Here is a 27,099-nt window from a genome sequence, read left to right on the forward strand (position 1 = left end):
TAGGTTCCATTAAGGTTCAAATTTCGGCCCTGTCAATATTCTTCCAAAAAGAACTAGCTTCTGTTCCTGAAGTTCAGACGTTTGTCAAGGGAGTACTGCATATACAGCCTCCTTTTGTGCCTCCAGTGGCACCTTGGGATCTCAATGTAGTTTTGGGGTTCCTAAAATCACATTGGTTTGAACCACTCACCACTGTGGACTTAAAATATCTCACATGGAAAGTGGTAATGCTGTTAGCCCTGGCTTCAGCCAGGCGTGTTTCAGAATTGGCGGCTTTATCCTATAAAAGCCCTTACCTAATTTTTCATACGGACAGGGCAGAATTGAGGACTCGTCCTCAATTTCTCCCTAAGGTGGTTTCAGCATTTCACTTAAACCAGCCTATTGTGGTGCCTGCGGCTACTAGGGACTTGGAGGATTCCAAATTACTGGACGTAGTCAGGGCCCTGAAAATATATGTTTCCAGGACAGCTGGAGTCAGAAAATCTGACTCGCTGTTTATCCTGTATGCACCCAACAAATTGGGTGCTCCTGCTTCTAAGCAGACTATTGCTCGTTGGATTTGTAGTACAATTCAGCTTGCACATTCTGTGGCAGGCCTGCCACAGCCAAAATCTGTAAAAAGCCCATTCCACAAGGAAAGTGGGCTCATCTTGGGCGGCTGCCCGAGGGGTCTCGGCTTTACAACTTTGCCGAGCAGCTACTTGGTCAGGGGCAAACACGTTTGCTAAATTCTACAAATTTGATACCCTGGCTGAGGAGGACCTGGAGTTCTCTCATTCGGTGCTGCAGAGTCATCCGCACTCTCCCGCCCGTTTGGGAGCTTTGGTATAATCCCCATGGTCCTTTCGGAGTCCCCAGCATCCATTAGGACGTTAGAGAAAATAAGAATTTACTTACCGATAATTCTATTTCTCATAGTCCGTAGTGGATGCTGGGCGCCCATCCCAAGTGCGGATTGTCTGCATTACTTGTACATAGTTATTGTTACAAAAATCGGGTTATTGTTGTTGTGAGCCATCTTTTCAGAGGCTCCTTCTGTTATCATGCTGTTAACTGGGTTCAGATCACAAGTTGTACGGTGTGATTGGTGTGGCTGGTAAGAGTCTTACCCGGGATTCAAAATCCTTCCTTATTGTGTACGCTCGTCCGGGCACAGTATTCTAACTGAGGCTTGGAGGAGGGTCATAGGGGGAGGAGCCAGTGCACACCAGGTAGTCCTAAAGTTTTTTACTTTTGTGCCCAGTCTCCTGCGGAGCCGCTATTCCCCATGGTCCTTTCGGAGTCCCCAGCATCCACTACGGACTATGAGAAATAGAATTATCGGTAAGTAAATTCTTATTATTTGAAAAAGCCTGGGAAAACCTGGAGAAAAAATTCCAGATCACTAAAAGGGTTCTGGTTGCTTTTTCCTTTCATGGAAGATGATAGAAAAAAATGTGAGTCTCTGCCTATAGTTGACGCCACTGTCTCTAGGCTTTCAAAACAGGTGGTCTTACCAGTCCCGGGATCTACCGTGTTGAAAGACCCGACAGATCGCAGTGGATGCTACGCTCAAATCCATATACACGGCTTCAGGGGCTATACTGCGGCCTACTATTGCCTGTGCATGGATTTCAAAAGCTATAGCAAAGTGGTCAATCACTCTGCAGGAGGACTTGACTACTATGGATAAAGGTGACGTTGATTTCTTTTTACGTAACATACAGGATTCTGCAGGTTCCTGGTAGAATCCATGAAGGATCTGGGTTCCATGGCTGCGGGGATCTCCTCCATGTCCGTCTCGGCTCGCAGGGGGTCTCTGGCTGCGCCAATGGTCTGCGGACGTGGAATCCAGGAAAAGTTTGGATAGCCTACCCTATACAGGTCAGGCTCTGTTTGGGGAGGCGATGGATGCGTGGGTTGCCACGGCTACAGCGGGTAAGTCTCCTTTTCTCCCCTCAGCTGCACTGGCTACGAAGAAGCATTTTACTCCCAACACGTCACAGTACTTTCGGCCCACTAGGTCTAGAAAGAACAAGCCCTCTCACACCTTCTTTAGAGGTGGTCGTGCCAGATCCAAAAGGCCTGCTCCCGCAGGTTCCCAGGACCTACTTCTGGTACCTCAAAGTCCTCAGCATGACAGGGGACCGCAAAGCCTGGAGGAAGGTCAGGTGGGAGCAAGACTCCAGGATTTCAGCCACGTCTGGGTGTCGTCTGGCCTGGACCCCTGGATACAGGATATTGTGTCCCGGGGGTACAGGCTGGAGTTTCAAACTCTCCCACCTCACAGATTCTTCAAATCAGGCTTGCCGGCAGACAGAGCTATTCTACTGGACGCTATCCGAAAATTGATAGTATCCGAGGTCATTGTTTCAGTTCCACATCATCAGTTGACCAGAGGTTACTATTCGAACCTTTTTGTTATTCCGAGGCCGGATGGTTCAGTTAGGCCAATTCTGAACTTGAAATCTTTGAACCCTTATCTCAGGGACTTCAAATTCAAGATGGAATCTCTGAGAGCTGTCATTTCAGGGCTGTCTGAGGGGATGTTCCTGGTGTCCCTGGACATCAAGGATGCGTACATTCCCATTTGGTCGCCGCATCGGGCTTATCTCAGGTTTGCACTGTTAGACGATCACTATCCGTTTCAGGCACTACCGTTCGGTCTCTCCATGGCACCGAGGGTCTTCACCAAGGTGATGGCAGAGATGATGGTTCTCCTCCGCAAGCAGGGGGTGAACATAATTCCGTATCTGGACGTTCTGCTGATCAAGGCATCGTCCAAGGATAAGTTGTTAAGATCCATTGCTCTCACGACGCATCTGCTCAAGAAGCATGGTTGGATTCTGAACCTTCCAAAGTCTCATCTGGAGCCGACAAGGAGGCTGTCTTTCCTGGGTATAATCCTCGACACGGAGGTGCAGAGGGTGTTTCTACCGGTGGAGAAAAGCGTTGGTGATTCAAACCATGGTTCGGGATGTCTTGAAGCCTGCCAGAGTGTCGGTTCATCAGTGCATCCGCCTTCTGGGGAAAATGGTTGCCTCCTACGAGACTCTGCAGTACAGAAGTTTCATGCTCGCTCCTTTCAACTGGATCTCTTGGACCAGTGGTCGGGATCTCACCTACACATGCACCAGAGGATACGTCTGTCTCCGAAAGCCAGGATTTCGCCCCTCTGGTGGCTACAACTACCACATCTTCTGGAGGGCCGAAGGTTCGGAGTTCTGGACTGGATCCTTCTAACCACGGATGCAAGTCTAAGAGGTTGGGGAGCAGTCGCTCAAGGGGAAACCTTCCAAGGAAGGTGGTCGAGTCAGGAGTCCCTTCTTCCGATAAACATCCTGGTGCTAAGAGCCGTATACAATGGCCTTCTTCAAGCAGCCCACCTACTACAGGATCGGGCTGTTCAGGTGCAGTCGGACAACGGGACCACAGTGGCCTACATAAACTGACAAGGCGGAACGAAGAGCAGGGCTGCAATGTCAGAGGTGACAAACATCCTCCTCTGTGCATAAAGGCATGCTGTAGCGATGTCCGTAATCTTCATTCCGGGAGTAGACAACTGGGAAGCAGACTTCCTCAGCAGACACGATCTCCATCCAGGAGAGTGGGGCCTCCACCCGGAGGTGTTCGAGGAGGTAACCGGTTGGTGGGGAGTTCCTCACATAGATATGATGGCCTCCAGCCTCAACAAGAAGCTGCGGAGGTACTGTTCCAGGTCGAGGGACCCACAGGCAGTGGCGGTGGACGCACTAGTAACGCCGTGGGTGTTCACGTCAGTGTATGTATTCCCTCCACTTCCTCTAATTCCAAGAATTCTACAACTTGTAAAAAGAACAAAAGTTCTGGCAATCCTCATTGCTCCAGACTGGCCAAGGAGGGCTTGGTACGCGGATCTGCTGGAAGATCCAAGGCCCCTACCTTTTTGGGAGGATCTTCTACTGCAGGGGCCGTTTGCTTATGAAGACTTACCACGGCTACGTTTGACGGCATGGTGGTTGAGCGCCAGATTTTAGCTCGGAAGGGTATTCCGAGCGAGGTTATTCCTACCCTGATACAGGCTAGGAAGGGGGTAATGTCTAAACATTACCATCGAATTTGGAAAAAATATGTGTCTTGGTGTGAATCCAAGAAATTTCCTGCGGTGGAGTTTCAACTTGGACGCTTTCGCCTTTTCCTGCAAACAGGTGTTTATAGGGGCCTGAGATTGGGCTCCATCAAGGTCCAGATCTCAGCTTTGTCCATTTTCTTCCAGAAAAAAATGGCTGTCCTCCCTGAGGTTCAGACCTTTTTGAAAGGGGTTCTGCACATCCAGCCTCCCTTTGTGGCGCCAACGGCACCCTGGGATCTTGATGTGGTGTTGCAGTTCCTGCAATCGGATTGGTTTGAGCCTCTACAGGAGGCTGAAATCCAGTTTCTCACGTGGAAGGTGGTAACTTTGTTGGCCTACGCTTCGGCTTGACGTGTGTTGGAATTGGGGGGCTTTGTCCTGTAAAAGTCCCTATCTGGTCTTCCATGAAGATAGGGCGGAACTCGGGACTCGTCAGCAGTTCCTTCCTAAGGTTGTGTCGACTTTTCATATCAACCATCCTATTGTTGTGCCAGTGGCTACTGACTCCTCAATTGCTTCAAAGGTCTTGGATGTTGTGAGGGCTTTGAAGATTTATGTGAAGAGGACGGCATCTGGCTCTCTGTTTGTCCTCTATGATCCCAAGAAAATTGGGTGTCCTGCTTCTAGGGTGGTCTTCTGTTTGCAGGCGGCCGGGCTCCCAACGACCAGCATACCGGCGCCGGAATCCCGACCGCCGGCATACCGACATCTTTTCTCCCTCTTGGGGGTCCTCGCCCTCCCTGGAGGGAGAATAGATAGCATAGCGCGCCACCGTGCCCGCAGCGTGGCGAGCGCAGCGAGCCCGTAAGGGGCTTATTTGCGCTTGCCCAGCTATCTGTATGCTGGCGGTCGGGATTCGGGCGCTGGTAGGCTGGTCGCTGGGAGCCCGGCTGCCGGCATACCCTACTACACCCCTGCTTCTAAGCAGTCGATTTCCCGCTGGATCAGGTTCACCATCCAGCATGCATATTCTACGTCAGGGTGTCTCGGCTGTACAGCTTTGCCGAACAGCTACTTGGTCAGGATCGAACACGTTTGCTAAGTTTTACAAGTTTGATACTTTGGCCTCTGATGACCTCAAGTTTGGTCAAGCAGTTCTGCAGGAGCCTGCGCGCTCTCCCTCCCGTTCTGGGAGCTTTGGTACATCCCCATGGTACTAATATGGACCCCAGTATCCTCTAGGACGTAAGAGAAAATAGGATTTTTATTACCTACCCGTAAATCCTTTTCTTGTAGTCCGTAGAGGATGCTGGGCGCACGGCAAGCGCTTCTTTATCCTGCAGTGGTTGTTTGGTTCAGTACTGCCTGGTTCCTAGGTAAGTTCTGCGTTCTTTACTGTTTCAGCTGTTGCTGAGTTTTCCGGCATGTTGGCCAGATTTGCCTTTGTTGTGTGAGCTGGTATGAATCCCGCCACTATCTGTGTTTTTCCTTCTCTCGAAGTATGTCGTCTCCTCTGGCACAGTTTCTAAGCGGAGTCTGGTAGGAGGGGCATAGAGGGAGGAGCCAGCCCACACTATTAAACTCTTAAAGTGCCAATGGCTCCTGGTGGACCCGTCTATACTCCATGGTACTAATATGGACCCCAGCATCCTCTATGGACTACGAGAAAATGATTTACCGGTAGGTAATTAAAATCCTATTATTTTGTGTGTGTGTGTGTGTGTGTGTGTGTGTGTTATTTTCTGTTTCATTATGAATGCCAGAGAATGAACCATGCTTAATGATTCTTTCTTCTCTGGCTTATATATCCATCCTAAAAATAGCCATTAATAATTTTCCTAATCACAATATGATGGCATTTTTTTCCTCTAATGCGTGACACCATCTCTTACCTCGTTAGCTAGTTTCCATTTTATTAGACTATTTGTTTAATGAGTAAGTATTTCCCATGCCTTTTTATCTTGGTGGTGCAAGATAATGCTTTATTTTTTTACTGACTGTAAGTGCATAGATAGAATTGCAAAAATATTAATTTCAGTTTATAGTAACGTTATATGATTTGTTTACTCTTTTTTTTTTTTTTACATGTAACTTGGTGATTCTCAGATTTTACATTTATTTTGTTTGTTTACAGGAAGAGACTTGTTACTGGAGGATTATTATCATTATTATTAAATGCTTTCATTTATTAAAAAAAAACTATTTCAGGTATCTATTTCCAGTCCAAACGGCATCAGTGAATCCACAACTTTCTCACTTCATTTCACTAACCATTAATACATTTTGACATTGCCATATCAGTGTTTGGAAGATTTTGTTATTCTCTGTTTTATGTCATATTTCAGTTCCTGTTCTATGTTCTGATAAGATTCCTTGTTCTGTATCATGTTATAAATGACAACATAGTATAATATTCACATTTAATGTTTAGACGTTAATGTAACCAGGAACACGTAATTTATCATTGTTACTTCAATTAAACAACTGACGCTATTGGGCATAGCCACACCTACAGCCATTGTTCCTGCACAGTTTGCTCTGCATTACTATAGCTGTATAGCCTGGTCTGCTTGTGAAGTAGCATCATTGGAAAAAGAGTATTTTTATTCTAGACAAGACCTAATTATTTTCAGTATAATGTTTGGTTCTTCTTAAACCCCCTTCTTATGCTATGTACACATTATCGTATGATATTGTATAAAGGCCCTCATTCCGAGTTGTTCGCTCGGTATTTTTCATCGCATCGCAGTGAAAATCCGCTTAGTACGCATGCGCAATGTTCGCACTGCGACTGCGCCAAGTAACTTTACTATGAAGAAAGTATTTTTACTCACGGCTTTTTCTTCGCTCCGGCGATCGTAATGTGATTGACAGGAAATGGGTGTTACTGGGCGGAAACACGGCGTTTCAGGGGCGTGTGGCTGAAAACGCTACCGTTTCCGGAAAAAACGCAGGAGTGGCCGGAGAAACGGTGGGAGTGCCTGGGCGAACGCTGGGTGTGTTTGTGACGTCAACCAGGAACGACAAGCACTGAAATGATCGCACAGGCAGAGTAAGTCTGGAGCTACTCTGAAACTGCTAAGTAGTTAGTAATCGCATTATTGCGAATACATCGGTCGCAATTTTAAGAAGCTAAGATTCACTCCCAGTAGGCGGCGGCTTAGCGTGTGTAACTCTGCTAAATTCGCCTTGCGACCGATCAACTCGGAATGAGGGCCAAGATAACATATCAGATTGGATCGTGTGTACACACTGCAAATGATGTCTAGAAACAGTCATCACTGGAGTTTAAAACCACACAATATTTCCTCATCAAGACTGCATGCAGTACGACGTTTGATGTTGCATGCTACCCGCGGGAGCGCGCATCGTGCGTTGGATCATGCATACACATTATGCAATATCATTTAGGACCGAACAATATCGTTCAGATTGTGAACGATATTGCACAGTGTGTATGGGCCATTACTTACCCTACCACCCTATCCCTTCCCTGGTGGTGCCTAAACCTAACCGCCCCTCCCCATAGCCCAACCCTAACCCCCCCTCCTCCTTGCACCCTAACCTCCCTGGTGGTGTCTAAACCTAACCTATGAACTATAGTTTGCAAGGGAACACAAAAACAGGATTTCTCTATCGTCCTAGTGGATGCTGGGGTTCCTGAAAGGACCATGGGGAATAGCGGCTCCGCAGGAGACAGGGCACAAAAAGTAAAGCTTTTCCAGATCAGGTGGTGTGCACTGGCTCCTCCCCCTATGACCCTCCTCCAGACTCCAGTTAGATTTTTGTGCCCGGCCGAGAAGGGTGCAATCTAGGTGGCTCTCCTAAAGAGCTGCTTAGAAAAAGTTTAGCTAGGTTTTTTATTTTACAGTGATTCCTGCTGGCAACAGGATCACTGCAGCGAGGGACTGAGGGGAGAAGGAGTCAACTCACCTGCGTGCAGGATGGATTGGCTTCTTGGCTACTGGACATCAAGCTCCAGAGGGACGATCACAGGTACAGCCTGGATGGTCACCGGAGCCGCGCCGCCGGCCCCCTTGCAGATGCTGAAGTCAGAAGAGGTCCAGAATCGGCGGCTGAAGACTCCTGCAGTCTTCTAAAGGTAGCGCACAGCACTGCAGCTGTGCGCCATTTTCCTCTCAGCACACTTCACACGGCAGTCACTGAGGGTGCAGGGCGCTGGGAGGGGGGCGCCCTGGGAGGCAAATGTAACCTATATAAAGGCTAAAAATACCTCACATATAGCCCCCAGAGGCTATATGGAGATATTTAACCCCTGCCTGATTTCTCTAAATAGCGGGAGACGAGCCCGCCAGAAAAGGGGCGGGGCCTATCTCCTCAGCACACGGCGCCATTTCCTCTCACAGCTCCGCTGGTCAGGACGGCTCCCAAGTCTCTCCCCTGCACTGCACTACAGAAACAGGGTAAAACAGAGAGGGGGGGCAAATTTATGGCGATAATTTGATATAACAAAGCAGCTATAAGGGAGCACTTATTATAAGGCTATCCCTGATATATATATATATAGCGCTTTTGGTGTGTGCTGGCAAACTCTCCCTCTGTCTCCCCAAAGGGCTAGTGGGTCCTGTCTTCGTTAGGAGCATTCCCTGTGTGTCTGCTGTGTGTCGGTACGTGTGTGTCGACATGTATGAGGACGATATTGGCGTGGAGGCGGAGCAATTGCCAAATATGAGGATGTCACCCCCTAGGGAGTCGACACCAGAATGGATGCCTTTATTTATGGAACTACGGGATAGTGTCAACACGCTAAAGCAGTCGTTTGACGACATGAGACGGCCGGACAATCAATTAGTGCCTGTCCAGGCGACTCAAACACCGTCAGGGGCTGTGAAACGCCCTTTGCCTCAGTCGGTCGACACAGACCCAGACACAGGCGATGACTCCAGTGGTGACGGTGACGAATCAACCGTATTTTCCAGTAGGGCCACACGTTATATGATTTTGGCAATGAAGGAGGCGTTACATTTAGCTGATACTACAGGTACCACTAAACAGGGTATTATGTGGGGTGTGAAAAAACTACCTATAGTTTTTCCTGAATCAGAAGAATTAAATGACGTGTGTAATGAAGCGTGGGTTGCCCCTGATAAAAAGCTGATAATTTCAAAGAAATTATTGGCATTATACCCTTTCCCGCCAGAGGTTAGGGAGCGCTGGGAAACACCTCCTAGGGTGGACAAGGCGCTAACACGCTTATCTAAACAAGTGGCGTTACCCTCTCCTGAGACGGCCGCACTTAAAGATCCATCAGATAGGAGGATGGAAAATATCCAAAAAAGTATATACACACATGCAGGTGTTATACTACGACCAGCTATAGCGACTGCCTGGATGTGCAGTGCTGGGGTAGTTTGGTCAGAGTCCCTGATTGAAAATATTGATACCCTGGACAGGGACAATATTTTACTGTCGTTAGAACAAATAAAGGATGCATTTCTTTATATGCGTGATGCACAGAGGGATATCTGCACACTGGCATCACGGGTAAGTGCTATGTCCATTTCGGCCAGAAGAACTTTATGGACGCGACAGTGGACAGGCGATGCGGACTCAAAACGGCATATGGAAGTTTTGCAGTATAAAGGGGAGGAGTTATTTGGAGTCGGTCTATCAGATTTGGTGGCCACGGCTACAGCCGGGAAATCCACCTTTCTACCTCAAGTCACTCCCCAACAGAAAAAGGCACCGACCTTTCAACCGCAGCCCTTTCGTTCCTTTAAAAATAAGAGAGCAAAGGGCTATTCATATCTGCCACGAGGCAGAGGTCGAGGGAAGAGACAGCAACAGGCAGCTCCTTCCCAGGAACAGAAGCCCTCCCCGGCTTCTACAAAAGCCTCAGCATGACGCTGGGGCTTCTCAAGCGGACTCGGGGACGGTGGGGGGTCGTCTCAAAAATTACAGCGCGCAGTGGGCTCACTCGCAAGTAGATCCCTGGATCCTGCAGATAATATCTCAGGGGTACAGGTTGGAATTAGAGACAGATCCACCTCGCCGTTTCCTGAAGTCTGCTTTACCAACGTCCCCCTCCGAAAGGGAGACGGTTTTGGAAGCCATTCACAAGCTGTACTCTCAGCAGGTGATAGTCAAGGTACCTCTTCTACAACAAGGGAAGGGGTATTATTCCACTCTTTTTGTGGTACCGAAGCCGGATGGCTCGGTAAGGCCTATTCTAAATCTGAAGTCCTTGAACCTGTACATAAAGAAGTTCAAGTTCAAGATGGAGTCACTCAGAGCAGTGATAGCGAACCTGGAAGAGGGGGACTTTATGGTATCCTTGGACATCAAGGATGCGTATCTCCACGTTCCAATTTACCCCTCACACCAGGGGTACCTCAGGTTCGTTGTACAAAACTGTCACTATCAGTTTCAGACGCTGCCGTTCGGATTGTCCACGGCACCTCGGGTCTTTACAAAGGTAATGGCCGAGATGATGATTCTTCTTCGAAGAAAAGGCGTATTAATTATCCCATACTTGGACGATCTCCTAATAAGGGCAAGGTCCAGAGAACAGCTAGAGATGGGATTAGCACTGTCTCAAGAAGTGCTAAAACAGCACGGGTGGATTCTGAATATTCCAAAATCCCAGTTAATGCCGACAACTCGTCTGCTGTTCCTAGGGATGATTCTGGACACGGTTCAGAAAAAGGTTTTTCTCCCGGAGGAAAAAGCCAAGGAGTTATCCGAGCTTGTCAGGAACCTCCTAAAACCAGGAAAGGTGTCTGTACATCAATGCACAAGAGTCCTGGGAAAAATGGTGGCTTCTTACGAAGCAATTCCATTCGGCAGATTCCACGCAAGAATTTTCCAAAGGGATCTGTTGGACAAATGGTCAGGGTCGCATCTTCAGATGCACCTACGGATAACCCTGTCTCCAAGGACAAGGGTGTCTCTTCTGTGGTGGTTGCAGAGTCCTCATCTATTGGAGGGCCGCAGATTCGGCATACAGGATTGGATCCTGGTGACCACGGACGCCAGCCTGAGAGGCTGGGGAGCAGTCACACAAGGAAGAAACTTCCAGGGAGTATGGACGAGCCTGGAAACGTCTCTTCACATAAACATATTGGAACTAAGAGCAATATACAATGCTCTAAGCCAGGCAGAACCTCTGCTTCAAGGAAAACCGGTGTTGATCCAGTCGGACAACATCACGGCAGTCGCCCATGTGAACAGACAGGGCGGCACAAGAAGCAGGAGTGCAATGGCAGAAGCTGCAAGGATTCTTCGCTGGGCAGAGAATCATGTGATAGCACTGTCAGCAGTGTTCATCCCGGGAGTGGACAACTGGGAAGCAGACTTCCTCAGCAGACACGATCTTCACCCGGGAGAGTGGGGACTTCATCCAGAAGTCTTCCACATGCTGGTAACCCGTTGGGAAAGACCGATGGTGGACATGATGGCGTCTCGCCTCAACAAAAAACTGGACAGGTATTGCGCCAGGTCAAGAGATCCGCAGGCAATAGCTGTGGACGCGCTGGTAACGCCTTGGGTGTACCAGTCGGTGTATGTGTTTCCTCCTCTGCCTCTCATACCAAAAGTATTGAGAATTATACGGCAAAGAGGCGTGAGAACGATACTAGTGGTTCCGGATTGGCCAAGAAGGACTTGGTACCCGGAACTTCAAGAGATGATCACGGAAGATCCGTGGCCTCTACCTCTAAGGAGGGACTTGCTTCAGCAGGGTCCCTGTCTGTTTCAAGACTTACCGCGGCTGCGTTTGACGGCATGGCGGTTGAACGCCGGATCCTAAAGGAAAAAGGCATGCCGGAAGAAGTCATTCCTACTTTGATTAAAGCGAGGAAGGAAGTAACCGTGCAACATTATCACCGAATTTGGCGAAAATATGTTGCGTGGTGCGAAGATCGGAGTGCTCCGACGGAGGAATTTCAACTGGGTCGATTCCTACATTTCCTGCAATCAGGATTGTCTATGGGTCTCAAATTGGGATCTATTAAGGTTCAAATTTCGGCCCTGTCGATTTTCTTTCAAAAAGAATTGGCTTCAGTCCCTGAAGTCCAGACCTTTGTTAAGGGAGTGCTGCATATACAGCCGCCTGTGGTGCCTCCAGTGGCACCGTGGGATCTCAATGTGGTTTTGGAATTTCTAAAATCTCATTGGTTTGAACCACTAAAAAAGGTGGATTTGAAATATCTCACATGGAAAGTGTCCATGCTTCTAGCCCTGGCTTCGGCCAGGAGAGTGTCAGAACTGGCAGCTTTATCTTACAAAAGCCCATATCTGATTTTCCATTCGGACAGGGCAGAACTGCGGACTCGTCCGCATTTTCTCCCTAAGGTGGTGTCAGCATTTCATCTGAACCAGCCTATTGTAGTGCCTGCGGCTACAAGTGACTTGGAGGACTCCAAGTTACTGGACGTTGTCAGAGCATTAAAAATATATATTGCAAGGACAGCTGGAGTCAGAAAATCTGACTCGTTGTTTATATTGTATGCACCCAACAAGATGGGTGCTCCTGCGTCTAAGCAGACGATTGCTCGTTGGATCTGTAGCACAATCCAACTTGCACATTCTGTGGCAGGCCTGCCACAGCCTAAATCTGTAAAGGCCCACTCCACAAGGAAGGTGGGCTCATCTTGGGCGGCTGCCCGAGGGGTCTCGGCATTACAACTCTGCCGAGCAGCTACGTGGTCAGGGGAGAACACGTTTGTAAAATTTTACAAATTTGATACTCTGGCTAGGGAGGACCTGGAGTTCTCTCATTCGGTGCTGCAGAGTCATCCGCACTCTCCCGCCCGTTTGGGAGCTTTGGTATAATCCCCATGGTCCTTTCAGGAACCCCAGCATCCACTAGGACGATAGAGAAAATAAGATTTTACTTACCGATAAATCTATTTCTCGGAGTCCGTAGTGGATGCTGGGCGCCCATCCCAAGTGCGGATTATCTGCAATAATTGTACATAGTTATTGTTAACTACTTCGGGTTATTGTTGAAGGAAGCCATCTTTCAGAGGCTCCGCTGTTATCATACTGTTAACTGGGTTTAGATCACAAGTTGTACGGTGTGATTGGTGTGGCTGGTATGAGTCTTACCCGGGATTCAAAATCCTCCCTTATTGTGTACGCTCGTCCGGGCACAGTACCTAACTGGAGTCTGGAGGAGGGTCATAGGGGGAGGAGCCAGTGCACACCACCTGATCTGGAAAAGCTTTACTTTTTGTGCCCTGTCTCCTGCGGAGCCGCTATTCCCCATGGTCCTTTCAGGAACCCCAGCATCCACTACGGACTCCGAGAAATAGATTTATCGGTAAGTAAAATCTTATTTTTGATACCTACCGGTAAATCCTTTTCTCATACGTCCTAGAGGATGCTGGGGTCCACTTCATGACCATGTGGTTTAAACCAAAGCTCCAGTACGGGCTGGTGAGTGCGGATGACCCTGCAGCACCGATTGACCGAACTTGAGGTCTTCATCGGCCAAGGTGTCAAACTGGTAGAATTTTGCAAATGTGTTTGATCCCGACCAAGTAGCTGCTCGGCAAAGTTGCAATGCCGAGACCCCCCGGGCAGCCGCCCAGGATGAGCCCACCTTCCTAGTGGAATGGGCCTTCACCAACGTCGGTAACGGCAATCCAGCCGTAGTATGAGCGTGCTGAATCGTACATCTGATCCAACTCGCAATAGTCTGCTTGGAAGCAGGATACCCAATCTTGTTGGGAGCATACAGGACAAACAAAGACTCTGTTTTTCCGTATTCCAGCTGTTCTTGCGACATAAATTTTCAAAGCTCTGACCACATCAAGACTTTGACTCAGTTAAAGTGTCAATAGCCACTGGCACCACAATAGGTTGGTTTATGTGGAAGGACGAAACCACCTTTGGAAGAAATTGTTAACGAGTTCTTAACTCTGCCCTATCTTCATGGAAGATCAGGTAAGGGCTCTTGTGAGACAAGGCCCCCAGTTCAGACACCCGCCGTGCGGATGCCAATGCCAAAAGCATCACGTGAGAAACTTCAACTCTATCTCTTGTAGAGGCTCAAACCAATCTGATTGAAGGAACTACAACACCACGTTAAGGTCCCATGGTGCCACTGGAGGCACAAATGGAGGATGGATGTGCAGAACCCCTTTCACAAAGGTCTGAACCTCTGGAAGAGAGGCCAATTGTTTTTGGAAGAACACTGACAAGGCCGAAATTTGGACCTTGATTGATCCCAATCGGAGGCCCGCCTCCACACCAGCCTGCAGAAAATGGAGAAAACGTCCCAACTCAAACTCTTCCGTAGGATCCTTCTTGGATTCACACCAAGACACATATTTTCTCCAAATATGGTGGTAATGTTTAGACGTTACTCCTTTCCTGGCTTGAATAAGGGTGGGGATGACTTCCTTGGGAATACCATTTCGGGCTAGGATCCGGCGCTCAACAGCCATGCCGTCAAACGTAGCCGTGGTAAGTCTTGATACACGCATAGCCCCTGCTGCAGCAAGTCCTCGCGAAGAGGAAGAGGCCGAGGATCTTCTATGAGCAACTCCTGAAGATCTGGGTACCAAGCCCTCCTTGGCCAGTCTGGGGCAATGAAGATTGCTCGAACTCTTGTTCTTCTTATGATCCTGAGCAATTTTGGGATCAGCGGAAGTGGAGGGAAGACATACACCGACCGGAGCACCCACTGGGCCACCAGCGCATCCACTGCTATTGCTTGAGGGTCTCTTGACCTGGAACAATATATCTGAAGCTTCTTGTTGAGACGAGATGCCATCATGTCTACTTGAGGAACTCCCCAAAGACTTGTCACCTCTGTGAAGACTTCTTGGTGGAGGCCCCACTCTCCTGGATGGAGATTGTGTCTGCTGAGGAAGTCTGCTTCCCAGTTGTCTACTCCCGGAATGAAAATTGCCGACAGAGCCTTTACATGTCTTTCTGCCCAGAGGAGGATCTTTGTCACCTCTGCCATTGCCGCTCTGCTTTTCGTTCCGCCCTGCCTGTTTATGTATGTGACTGCTGTTACATTGTCCGACTGGATCTGCACGGGATGATCTTGAAGAAGATGTACCGCTTGTTGAAGGCCATTGTAAATGGCTCTCAATTCCAGCACGTTTATGTGAACGCAGGCTTCCTGACTTGACCACTTTCCCTGAGTGACAGCTCCCCAGCCTCGGAGACTTGCATCCGTGGTTACCAGGAGCCAGTCCTGAATCCCGAACCTGCGTCCCTCTAGTAGGTGAGAACTGTGTAGCCACCACAGGAGTGAAATCCTGGCTTTTGACGACAGGATTATCTTCCGGTGCATGTGAAGGTGTGATCCTGACCACTTGTCCAACAGTTCCCACTGGAATACTCTGGCATGGAACCTGCCAAACTGTATGGCCTCTTAGTCCGCCACCATCTTCCTCAACAACTGAATGCACTGATGGATCGATATACTTGATGGTTTCAATATTTGTTTTACCATTTTCTGGATTTCCAGAGCCTTTTCTACCGGAAGAAAAAAATCTCTGAACTTCTGCGTCCAGAATCATCCCGAGAAAAGACAATCTTGTTGTCGGTTCCAGCTGTGCCTTTAGATAATTTATGATCCAACCGTGTTGTTGGAGTATCGACGGGGAGAGTGTGATGTTTTGTAACAACTGCCCCCTGGATCTCGCCTTTATCAGGAGATCGTCTAGATAAGGAATTATATTGACTCCTTTTTGACGCAGGAGAATCATCATCTCCGCCATCACCTTGGTGAATACCCTCGGCGCCGTGGAGAGACCGAAAGGTAACGTTTGGAATTGGTAATGGCAATCCTGAACCACGAATCTCGGATAAGCCTGGTGAGGAGGATAAATGGGAACATGCAGGCTAGCATCCTTTATGTCTACAGACACCATGTAGTCCCCCTCCTCCAGACTGGAAATCACTGCCCTCAGTGATTCCATTTTGAACTTGAATCGTTTCAAGTAGAGATTCAGATTTTTTAGGTTTAGGATCGGTCTGACCGAGCTGTCCGGCTTCGGAACTACAAAAAGGTTTGAATAAAACCCTTCTCCTTGTTGTGACAAAGGTACCAGGACTATGACCTGATCCTGACATAATTTTTGGATTGCCGCTGTTACTGCTTCCCTTTCCGGAAGAGAAGCTGGCAAGGTCGATTTGAAAAATCGGCATGGGGGAACGTCTTGAAACTCCAGCTTGTATCCCTGGGACACTATTTGCAACACCCAGGGATCCAGGCCAGACAGAATCCAACCTTGGCTGAACAGTTTGAGACGTGCCCCCACCCGAGCGGCCTCCCGCAAAGAAACCCCAGCGTCATGCTGAAGATTTGGCAGAAGTAGAGGTAGACTTCTGCTCCTGGGAACTTGAAGTCGCTGCGGACTTCTTTCCCTTTCCCTTTCCCCTTCCCCTTCCTGCAAAGAAGGGGGAACCTCTTGCTTTTTTGTATTTATTGGGCCGAAAGGACTGCATGTGTGGGTGATATGTCTTTTTTGCAGGTGCAGAGGGCAAAAATGTCGACTTACCTGCGGTAGCCGCTGAGATTAACGCATCCAGTCCATCACCAAATAAGGCCTCACCTTTATATGGGAGAGCCTCCATATTTCTTTTGGAATCTGCATCTACGTTCCATTGGCGAATCCACAACGCCCGCCGAGCCGATACTGCCATGGTAGCGGCTTGTGAACTCAAGAGTCCAATATCTTTCTTCGCTTCTAGCGGCAGCATCTTTGATATTCCCTAACTTAAGGAGTATCTCATCTTTATCAATCGTGTCAATTTCTGATGACACGCTTTCTGACCATTTTTCAATAGGGCGACTCACCCACGCGCAAGCAATAGTGGGCCTGAGCAGCGTACCATTGGCAACATAAATGGATTTCAATGTAGTTTCCATCTTACGGTCAGCCGGCTCTTTTAGTGAAGCCGTGCCAGGTGCAAGGAGAATTACCTTCTTTGTGAACCTGGACAGTGCACCGTCTAACACGGGGGGTGTCCTCCCATTTTTTCCTGTCCTCCACCGGGAAAGGATAAGCTATCTGAATTCTCTTGGGAATACGTAATTTATTTTCGGGATTCACCCACATCCCTTCAAAGAGAGTATTAAGCTCGTGGGAAGGAGGGAAGGTTACCTTGGATTTATTTTCTTTATAGAAATAAGCCTTCTGAGGTACAGGAGTGGCTTCCGTGACTTCCAGCACTTCCCTTTATAGCTACAATCATATATTGTGTATTTTTTGCCAATTTATGATCTATTTCTCTGGAGTCACTATCGTCAACACAAGAATCAGTGCCTGTGTCGGTATCAGTATTCACAATATTCGCAAATGGTTTCTTATGTGACCCAGAGGATGGAAGAACAGAGCCCTGAAAAATCACATCTTCCACAGATTTTCTCCAGCACTCAGCATGAGATTCAGACTTATCTAATCTCCTATTGATATGATGCATACTATCACGTATTTCTTTCACCCATGCAGGCTCTTGGTGTGCCGGCAGCGCCACCACATTACAACTCTGTGTCCCTAAAATGCCTTCCTCTGGGGCGGAACTCCCTGCCTCAGACATGTCACACGCGTGTACAACATACTCTCACAGACACACTGGGACTTATAGGGGACAGACCCACAGTAAAATCTGTCAGAGGGACACAGTTTAGGAGCAGCCAGTTCACAACCCAGCGCCAAAGAAAAAATCCTGTGCCGCGTACTTCGTACACAGAGACAAAATCCCTGTGTCGCGTACTCCGTACACAGAAACCTCTAAGTGCTATGATATTATGAACAATGTGATTTAGCACCCAGGCCCCCCCTTTTTTCACCCAGATACTTGTTCAGAAGTGGAGGAGGACCAGCGTCTTCTCTGCAGTCTGTGAATGAGAGAAAATGGCTCTGAACAGTGTGCTGGCTGCCCCCGCAATGGCGCGTTTCTCCTCAGAGATTTTTCACCTAATATTTATACTGGCGGGGGTAGGGCTGTGCCTTGGCATCTTATGCCCCCTTTTATCCAGTTTACGAGGTTATTTGCTGCCCAGGACGCCCCCCCCCCAGCACCCTGCAGTGCCTGTGTATGTGTGGACAGCAATGGTGCGCTGCGCTCCCGCCAGCCGCGCGGTACCTCAGCCGTCACTTTACTTGATTGAAGATCTGTCTTCTTACACTCACCTGTCTTCTGACTTCTGGCTCTGTGAGGGGGGTGACGGCGTGCTGTGGGAGTGAGCATCTAGACACGGCTAGCGTTCAGTTCCCTTCAGGAGCTAATGGTGTCCTGTCAGCCAGTAGCAGAGCCATGAAACTCTTCAGGAAGTTGGTTTCTACTTCTGCCCCCTCAGTCCCACGAAGCAGGGAGACTGTTGCCAGCAGTTCTCCCTGAAAATAAAAAACCTAACATAAGTCTTTTCAGAGAAACTCAGTAGAGTTCCTCAGAGTGCATCCAGTCTGCCTGGGCACATTTCTAAAACTGAGGTCTGGAGGAGGGGCATAGAGGGAGGAGCCAGTTCACACCCATTGAAAAGTCTTAAGAGTGCCCATGGCTCCTGCGGAACCGTCTATACCTCATGGTCATGAAGTGGATCCCAGCATCCTCTAGGACGTATCAGAAAGAGGGAAATTGTTGCAGGAGTAAATATACAAATGTGTCCTCCCTCTTCATTGCTGCAGTCACATTAAGCAGCCCATCTAGCCCCGCCTAGCCCTGAGCATGTTTAATAATGCAGAGCGTATTAAAAATTTCTTATTAGCATCACTATGAGAATAAGATGCACATGCAGACTACACTGATTAAAATGATATGCAGCATGTGTATATTCTGTGTGCGTCTGCAGCTGTATCTGCATATGAAATGCTATGTTTTCCAATGACACTGTAGCGTAGTATTTCGTATACAGAAACAGCTGCAGTCGCACAGAATATAGTCATGCCGCATATTATTTTAATCAGCGGAGTCTTCTTGTGTGTCTTATTAGCATAGTGCTGCTAATAAGGTACATGTATGGATAAAAAAAAAGATGCTCTGAACGGGAATTGGTGGCTCCTACGCACCATGTATGCCGTGACTCATTATTTATGGAGGGTAGATGAGGAAAGATATATCTGTAAGTCCATAGAGATGATTCAGTCATGCTGAGTGCGATGGACCCTTTTTGGTCCATTGAAAGTATCAACAGAGAGAGGGAGATGAGAGACCGTAGAGCTCAAATTGAAATACGAGCCTGGCGGGAAAACTGCTCAACCTTGGAGAGTGAAGCAACTTAGAAAGTGATGAAACTCATCACTCAAAGAATAAATATGGTGTACAGAATTTTCTGATTTAACATTTAGTGTTATGTTGCCTAATTTGAAGTATTTTTCTACTAAGTACTGTAGTGTGAATGGAGGTTCAAGTACGGCATTAAAGGAAATATGTTCATGCTTACAGAAAACGAGTAGCAAGAATGGATGGAGATGGGCAAAGACATTGCATGTTAATGATTGGTGAGAGCAGAGCCATAACTAGATTTTTTTGATGCCCTGTGCCAGAAAGAGAATTGCCCCAACCCTATTTTTCCAATAGTGACGTAAGGTGCGTGCCCTCGTGGGGAAGGGGCATGACAAAATTGTTCCCAAAGAAAGACCAGGCTATGATTCCCCTTTCCACGTTTTTATATGGCTCAATGAATAGTGTCTGACTGCAGTGCCACAGGTGATGGGTTCAAGTCCCGGGTATGTCAGCATCTTGAAATGTAATAAAGGACAGTGTGACTGATTAACAAAGATCTGCAAAGTTTATGAATGTTCTATAGGTATTAGCGACAGAAGGGGTAGAGGAGGGAGACGAGGGCGGTCTGGAGATGCTGGGTTTTCAAAATGAGGGGGAAGCTACATGTGAAAGTAATTAAAACAGATGATTAACAAGTGCAACCAACAGCGCCCCCTTGGCGTGCAGCTATGTGCGTAAATACAGCATTTATTTATTTATTTATTTGGGGGGGGTTATTCAGAGTTGTTAGCAAACCAAAATAGCAATTGGACACAACCAAGTTGCACTGCAGGTGGGACAGATGTAACATGTGCAGAGAGAGATCTGGGTGGGTTATATTGTTCCTGTGCATGGTACTGTAAATAATGGCTGCTTTATTTTTACACTGCAATTTAGATTTCAGTTTGAACACACCCCACCCAAATCTAACTCTCTCTGCACATGTTATATCCGCCCCACCTGCAGTGCAACATGGTTTTGCCCATTCGTGTGCTTTTTTTGGTTTGCTAACAACTCTGCATAACCCCCCTGTCTCCTGTTTTCTGAAGAGGTAGGCGGAGGAGGGATTTGAAAGGATTTTGGGATTTCTGGACCGTGCACTGTTTTACAGAAGAGAGAGCATCTCTAAAGTCTTAAGGGCGTGTTTATAAATTCTTCTGACCTATTAGAAAAAAATACATTTCCAAATGCTTTACTGAAGTTAACCTCTGGAAACTGGATTAGTTGCAGGAAGAACATGTTTCAGGGTGTATCAGTGATGTTTCACTTAGTAGATCTAGAACAGTCTCTGATGAACGGAGATACTGTAAAATAAACTCATTGTGCAATAGTTTACACATCAGAGGCTGATCTTTTAAACCTGAGGGAATAGAGGAATTGGGCCTCTCCTGCTGTCTTGCACAAGGTATTACATAAATGACTTCTATATAGAAGATGGATGGCGGTCATTAGGTTGACATGAGCTAGGTCGACACATTGTGTCGACCACGTTTGGTTGACAATGTCATTAGGTCCACAAGTACTAGGTCGACATGGAAAAAGGTTGACATGAGTTTTTCACAATTTTTTTTACTTTTCATTTTTTGACCTTTTTCATACTTAACGATCCACGTGGACTACAATTGGGAACAGTAACCTGTGCTGAGCGCAGCGAGGCACCATGCCTGAAGCATGGCGAGCGAAGCGAGGGGTCACGGTGCACTAATTGGGGTTCACTGTCATTTTTCGAAGAAAAGTACACCAAAAAAAGTTAAACTGATGTCAACATAGCACGTCGACCTAATGCATGTCGACCAAACTTGGTCGACCCAATGTATGTCGACCTAATGAACCACACCTTAGAGTATTACAAATGTTGTCATGTACACTGTCTGGTGACACATACATTTTGGAAATCTAACCGCATCCAACTGCCTAGCCAACATTCTAGACTATTTATTCTTCAAGTGAAGAAATTGAAAGCAAACTTTCATATTTTATATGAGAAAACGTTTTCTTGTCACTTATTAAGCCAGGCATGAATGATCTTGTATAGTTAGCGTTTCTGGGAGATAGTACTCATTACTGTACAGTAATGGTGCACAAATACAAGGGAACACGGAAGCTGGGAGAGAAATGCAGCAGTTCAATAGTCTTGCTTCGCTTAGGCTGCAGAAGAGTGTCCTTTGGGGCTACAGGGGTGCATCATTTGTATGAAGCAATAACCCAATTTGCTGTAGTAAAGCTGCTATTAGCTATTCTATTGTGAAATAGATGTATGTCCTTGAAGATTTTATTAATTATCAATTGTTCTGTTATTTAAGAAGAGGTGTAACAGTATGATTGACACAATTCTCTTTGTCACAAAATAATTGTGCATACACACTGGGCGTTTTTGGCCAGCGTGTATGCACAGCGATGATATGATCATCGCTGGCAGGAGAATAGCTCATTGCATACACACTGAGAGATTTTCACCCGGCCCAGCGATGTTCACGGGGGGTGAAGCACTTTCCACAGTAGTAGACTGTGGAAAGTGCTTAACTCGGCTGTTCAAACAGTCCGACAGACGGCAGTGGCCAGCGATGATGCGGGAGCGCGCATTAGCGCTCGTCGCCCGGCCATACACACTGGCCAAGTTTGAGCTCAATTTAGCTTAAAACACCAAAAGTGAGCTACTTTCAGTTCAAAATGGGCTAGTGTGTATGGGCCTTAACACTGATTACACAACTTTAGTTGCCATTTCTATTTATTGCTCTCTCACTTTTACAGGGATGTCTGCTCAATCCAGATATTACATTGGAGACACTTAAGGAAGATATCAAAGAGTATCTGAAGGCATCAGGTGTGTTGTGCTGCTTACACCATAGCTAATGATTGTGACTGTTGTGAAATTATTTGTCTGGAGTTTAACTGAAGTTAAAGCTATTAATCACGCACCAGGACAAAGCTGATTGTGCTGAACCGCGGTTATATTAGATGGCCTGCATTATGTTCCATAACCGGGTGTAGTATGGTATGCCGGCGGCCGGGCTCCCGGCGACCAGCATACCGGCGCCGGGAGCCCGACCGCCGGCATACCGACAGCGTGGCAAGCGCAAATGAGCCCCTTGCGGGCTCGCCACGCTTCGGGCACGGTGGTGCGCTACGCGCACCATGCTTTTTATTCTCCCTCCAGGGGGGTCGTGGACCCCCAGGAGGGAGAATATCTGTCGGTATGCCGGATGTCGGGATTCCGGCGCTGGTATACTGTGCGCCGGGATCCCAACATTCGGCAACCTGAAGACCACCCCCATAACCATCTATTCTAATAGTACTGTATTTGTCCAAGCTAACAAATAATGGTGCTGTTCTGGCAGCGAACGGGGGACATCAGTGAAAGTTTGCATGAGACACGACCGTGCCACTAAAAGCCCACCTTCTTGTGGTAAAATCCCAGCAGGCAAGTGGTTAACAGTTATTGGGGCAGATGTATTAAGCCTGGAGAAGGGATAAAGCGGTGATAAGTGCAAGGTGATAACGCACCAGCCAATCAGCTCCTAACTGTCAATTTACATATTGAAGCTGATTGACTGGTGCATTATCACCTTGCACTTATCACCATTTTATCACTTCTTTATCCCTTCTCCAGGGTTAATACATCTGCCCCAATAACTGTTAACCACTTGCCTGCTGGGATTTTACCACAAGAAGGTGGGCTTTTAGTGGCACGGTCGTGCCTCATGCAAACTTTCACTGATGTCCCCCGTTCGCTGCCAGAACAGAGCTCCACGCAGCCGACTGTCCCACAGCAACCACAAAGAAGCCGACCTAATAGGAACGCCCACTGCTGCTGCCAGCTCCTCATACGACTGTGAAGTCTATGGGAATTTATGTAGAAGAGTAATTCTAATACTGACAAGCAAGATTCATATAAAAAGATACAAAGTATCTCAAAGTTAGAAGTTACAAAAACTATAAGTACATTCCGTATCTGTGCCATCTGCGATCATAGCCCACAGTGGGATCAGACACCGTGACAGACCTTAAGTCAATGGTGGGAAGCTTTATTAGACTATAAATCATATATAAATTCATCCAATAAGCTTTACAGCTAAATCCTGAGAGAGCACTGTCCAGTCATTTATTAGCATCAGTGATTCTGAAAGCCGTTTCCATTTACAGGCGATCTGTGGAATTTTGGACTATGGTCTCTTGTATTTTGTGACCACCACTTGGTAGAGCTGATAACGGAGTGCACTACTTGGTATGCCGGGCAAAGCATACATGAGACATCTCACCAGTTTTCGTTGAATAATGATGACATTCCAATAACGACTACCGATATGTTGATCTTCTTCTCTCTGTTAACGCTGATTCAGTAATTCCTGCTGAAGGGGTGCTGGACTAAGAGGCATTATCTGGCCACTCCTTTATGGGACAGTCATGTACAAAAGACAGTTTATTTCACTAAAAAGATTTCTCTGACGTCCTAAGTGGATGCTGGGGACTCCGTCAGGACCATGGGGAATAGCGGCTCCGCAGGAGACAGGGCACAAAAGTAAAAGCTTTAGGATCAGGTGGTGTGCACTGGCTCCTCCCCCTATGACCCTCCTCCAAGCCTCAGTTAGGTTTTTGTGCCCGGCCGAGAAGGGTGCAATCTAGGTGGCTCTCCTAAAGAGCTGCTTAGAGTAAAAGTTTTATTAGGTTTTTTATTTTCAGTGAGTCCTGCTGGCAACAGGCTCACTGCAACGAGGGACTTAGGGGAGCCGAAGTGAACTCACCTGCGTGCAGGATGGATTGGCTTCTTAGGCTACTGGACACTAGCTCCAGAGGGACGATCACAGGTACAGCCTGGATGGGTCACCGGAGCCGCGCCGCCGACCCCCTTGCAGATGCTGAAGAGAAAAGAGGTCCAGAAATCGTCGGCTGAAGACTTCTCAGTCTTCATGAGGTAGCGCACAGCACTGCAGCTGTGCGCCATTGCTCTCAGCACACTTCACACCAACGGTCACTGAGGGTGCAGGGCGCTGGGGGGGGGCGCCCTGGGCAGCAATGAAAGTACCTATACTGGCTAAAAATACATCACATATAGCCTCTGGGGCTATATGGATGTATTTAACCCCTGCCAGGTTGTCAGAAAAACGGGAGAAGAAGCCCGCCGAAAAGGGGGCGGGGCCTATTCTCCTCAGCACACAGCGCCATTTTCCCTCACAGAACTGCTGGAGGGAAGGCTCCCAGGCTCTCCCCTGCACTGCACTACAGAAACAGGGTTAAAACAGAGAGGGGGGGGCACTTATTTGGCGATATGATTATATATTAAGATGCTATAAGGGAAAACACTTATATAAAGGTTGTCCCTGTATAATTATAGCGTTTTGGTGTGTGCTGGCAAACTCTCCCTCTGTCTCCCCAAAGGGCTAGTGGGGTCCTGTCCTCTATCAGAGCATTCCCTGTGTGTGTGCTGTGTGTCGGTACGTGTGTGTCGACATGTATGAGGACGATGTTGGTGAGGAGGCGGAGCAATTGCCTGTAATGGTGATGTCACTCTCTAGGGAGTCGACACCGGAATGGATGGCTTATTTAGGGAATTACGTGATAATGTCAACACGCTGCAAGGTCGGTTGACGACATGAGACGGCCGGCAAACAAATTAGCACCTGTCCAGGCGTCTCAAACACCGTCAGGGGCTTTAAAACGCCCATTTACCTCAGTCGGTCGACACAGACACGGACACTGACTCCAGTGTCGACGGTGAAGAAACAAACGTATTTTCCTTTAGGGCCACACGTTACATGTTAAGGGCAATGAAGGAGGTGTTACATATTTCTGATACTACAAGTACCACAAAAAAGGGTATTATGTGAGGTGTGAAAAAACTACCTGTAGTTTTTCCTGAATCAGATAAATTAAATGAAGGCGCTCACACGCTTATCACAAGTGGCGTTACCGTCTCCAGATACGGCCGCCCTCAAGGAGCCAGCTGATAGGAGGCTGGAAAATATCCTAAAAAGTATATACACACATACTGGTGTTATACTGCGACCAGCGTTCGCCTCAGCCTGGATGTGCAGCGCTGGGGTGGCTTGGTCGGATTCCCTGACTGAAAATATTGATACCCTTGACAGGGACAGTATTTTATTGACTATAGAGCATTTAAAGGATGCATTTCTATATATGCGAGATGCACAGAGGGATATTTGCACTCTGGCATCAAGAGTAAGTGCGATGTCCATATCTGCCAGAAGATGTTTATGGACACGACAGTGGTCAGGTGATGCAGATTCCAAACGGCACATGGAAGTATTGCCGTATAAAGGGGAGGAGTTATTTGGGGTCGGTCCATCGGACCTGGTGGCCACGGCAACAGCTGGAAAATCCACCTTTTTTTACCCCAAGTCACATCTCAGCAGAAAAAGACACCGTCTTTTCAGCCTCAGTCCTTTCGTCCCCATAAGGGCAAGCGGGCAAAAGGCCAGTCATATCTGCCCAGGGATAGAGGAAAGGGAAGAAGACTGCAGCAGGCAGCCCATTCCCAGGAACCCTCCACCGCTTCTACCAAGTCCTCAGCATGACGCTGGGGCCGTACAAGCGGACTCAGGTGCGGTGGGGGGTCGTCTCAAGAGTTTCAGCACGCAGTGGGCTCACTCGCAAGTGGACCCCTGGAGCTTACAAGTAGTATCCCAGGGGTACAGATTGGAAATTCGAGACGTCTCCCCCTCGCAGGTTCCTGAAGTCTGCTTTACCAACGTCTCCCTCCGACAGGGAGGCAGTATTGGAAACAATTCACAAGCTGTATTCCCAGCAGGTGATAATCAAAGTACCCCTCCTACAACAAGGAAAGGGGTATTATTCCACACTATATTGTGGTACTGAAGCCAGACGGCTCGGTGAGACCTATTCTAAATCTGAAATATTTGAACACTTACATACAAAGGTTCAAATCAAGATGGAGTCACTCAGAGCAGTGATAGCGAACCAGGAAGAAGGGGACTATATGGTGTCCCTGGACATCAGGGATGCTTACCTCCATGTCCCAATTTGCCCTTCTCACCAAGGGTACCTCAGGTTCGTGGTACAAAACTGTCACTATCAGTTTCAGACGCTGCCGTTTGGATTGTCCACGGCACCCCGGGTCTTTACCAAGGTAATGACCAAAATGATGATTCTTCTTCAAAGAAAATGGACGATCTTCTGATAAGGGCAAGGTCCAGAGAACAGTTGGAGGTCGGAGTAGCACTATCTCAAGTAGTTCTACGACAGCACGGGTGGATTCTAAATATTCCAAAATCGCAGCTGTTTCCGACGACACGTCTGCTGTTCCTAGGGATGATTCTGAACACAGTCCAGAAAAGGGTGTTTCTCCCGGAGAAGAAAGCCAGGGAGTTATCCGAGCTAGTCAGGAACCTCCTAAAACCAGGAAAAGTGTCAGTGCATCATTGCACAAGGGTCCTGGGAAAAATGGTGGCTTCTTACGAAGCGATTCCATTCGGCAGATTTCACGCAAGAACTTTTCAGTGGGATCTGCTGGAAAAATGGTCCGGATCGCATCTTCAGATGCATCAGCGGATAACCCTGTCTCCAAGGACAAGGGTGTTTCTTCTGCGGTGGCTGCAGAGTGCTCATCTATTAAAGGGCCGCAGATTCGGCATTCAGGACTGGGTCCTGGTGACCACGGATGCCAGCCTGAGAGGCTGGGGAGCAGTCACACAAGAAAAAAAAAAAAAAATTTCCAGGGAGTGTGATATAGTCTGGAGACTTCTCTCCACATAAATATACTGGAGCTAAGGGCAATTTACAATGCTCTAAGCTTAGCAAGACCTCTGCTTCAAGGTCAGCCGGTATTGATCCAGTGGGACAACATCACGGCAGTCGCCCACGTAAACAGACAGGGCGGCACAAGAAGCAGGAGG

At 47.8% G+C, this 27,099-nt stretch overlaps 1 protein-coding gene across 4 annotated transcripts in view; it reads left to right on the forward strand.

Moving 5' to 3' along the window:
- Positions 1–27,099, forward strand: part of TBC1D19 (TBC1 domain family member 19) — a 503,848-nt gene that overhangs the window by 89,039 nt on the left and 387,710 nt on the right. For 3 of the 4 annotated variants that reach the window (XM_063922181.1, XM_063922190.1, XM_063922171.1), the window contains exon 2: positions 21,980–22,052. In XM_063922181.1, the coding sequence (XP_063778251.1) occupies positions 21,980–22,052 (73 nt within the window). Of the gene's footprint in view, positions 1–21,975; positions 22,053–23,371; positions 23,454–27,099 lie in introns of those variants that run through there. The other variant, XM_063922199.1, reaches the window with a different exon arrangement.

The sequence above is a fragment of the Pseudophryne corroboree genome, chromosome 1, assembly GCF_028390025.1.
Source record: "Pseudophryne corroboree isolate aPseCor3 chromosome 1, aPseCor3.hap2, whole genome shotgun sequence".
NCBI lineage: Eukaryota > Metazoa > Chordata > Amphibia > Anura > Myobatrachidae > Pseudophryne > Pseudophryne corroboree.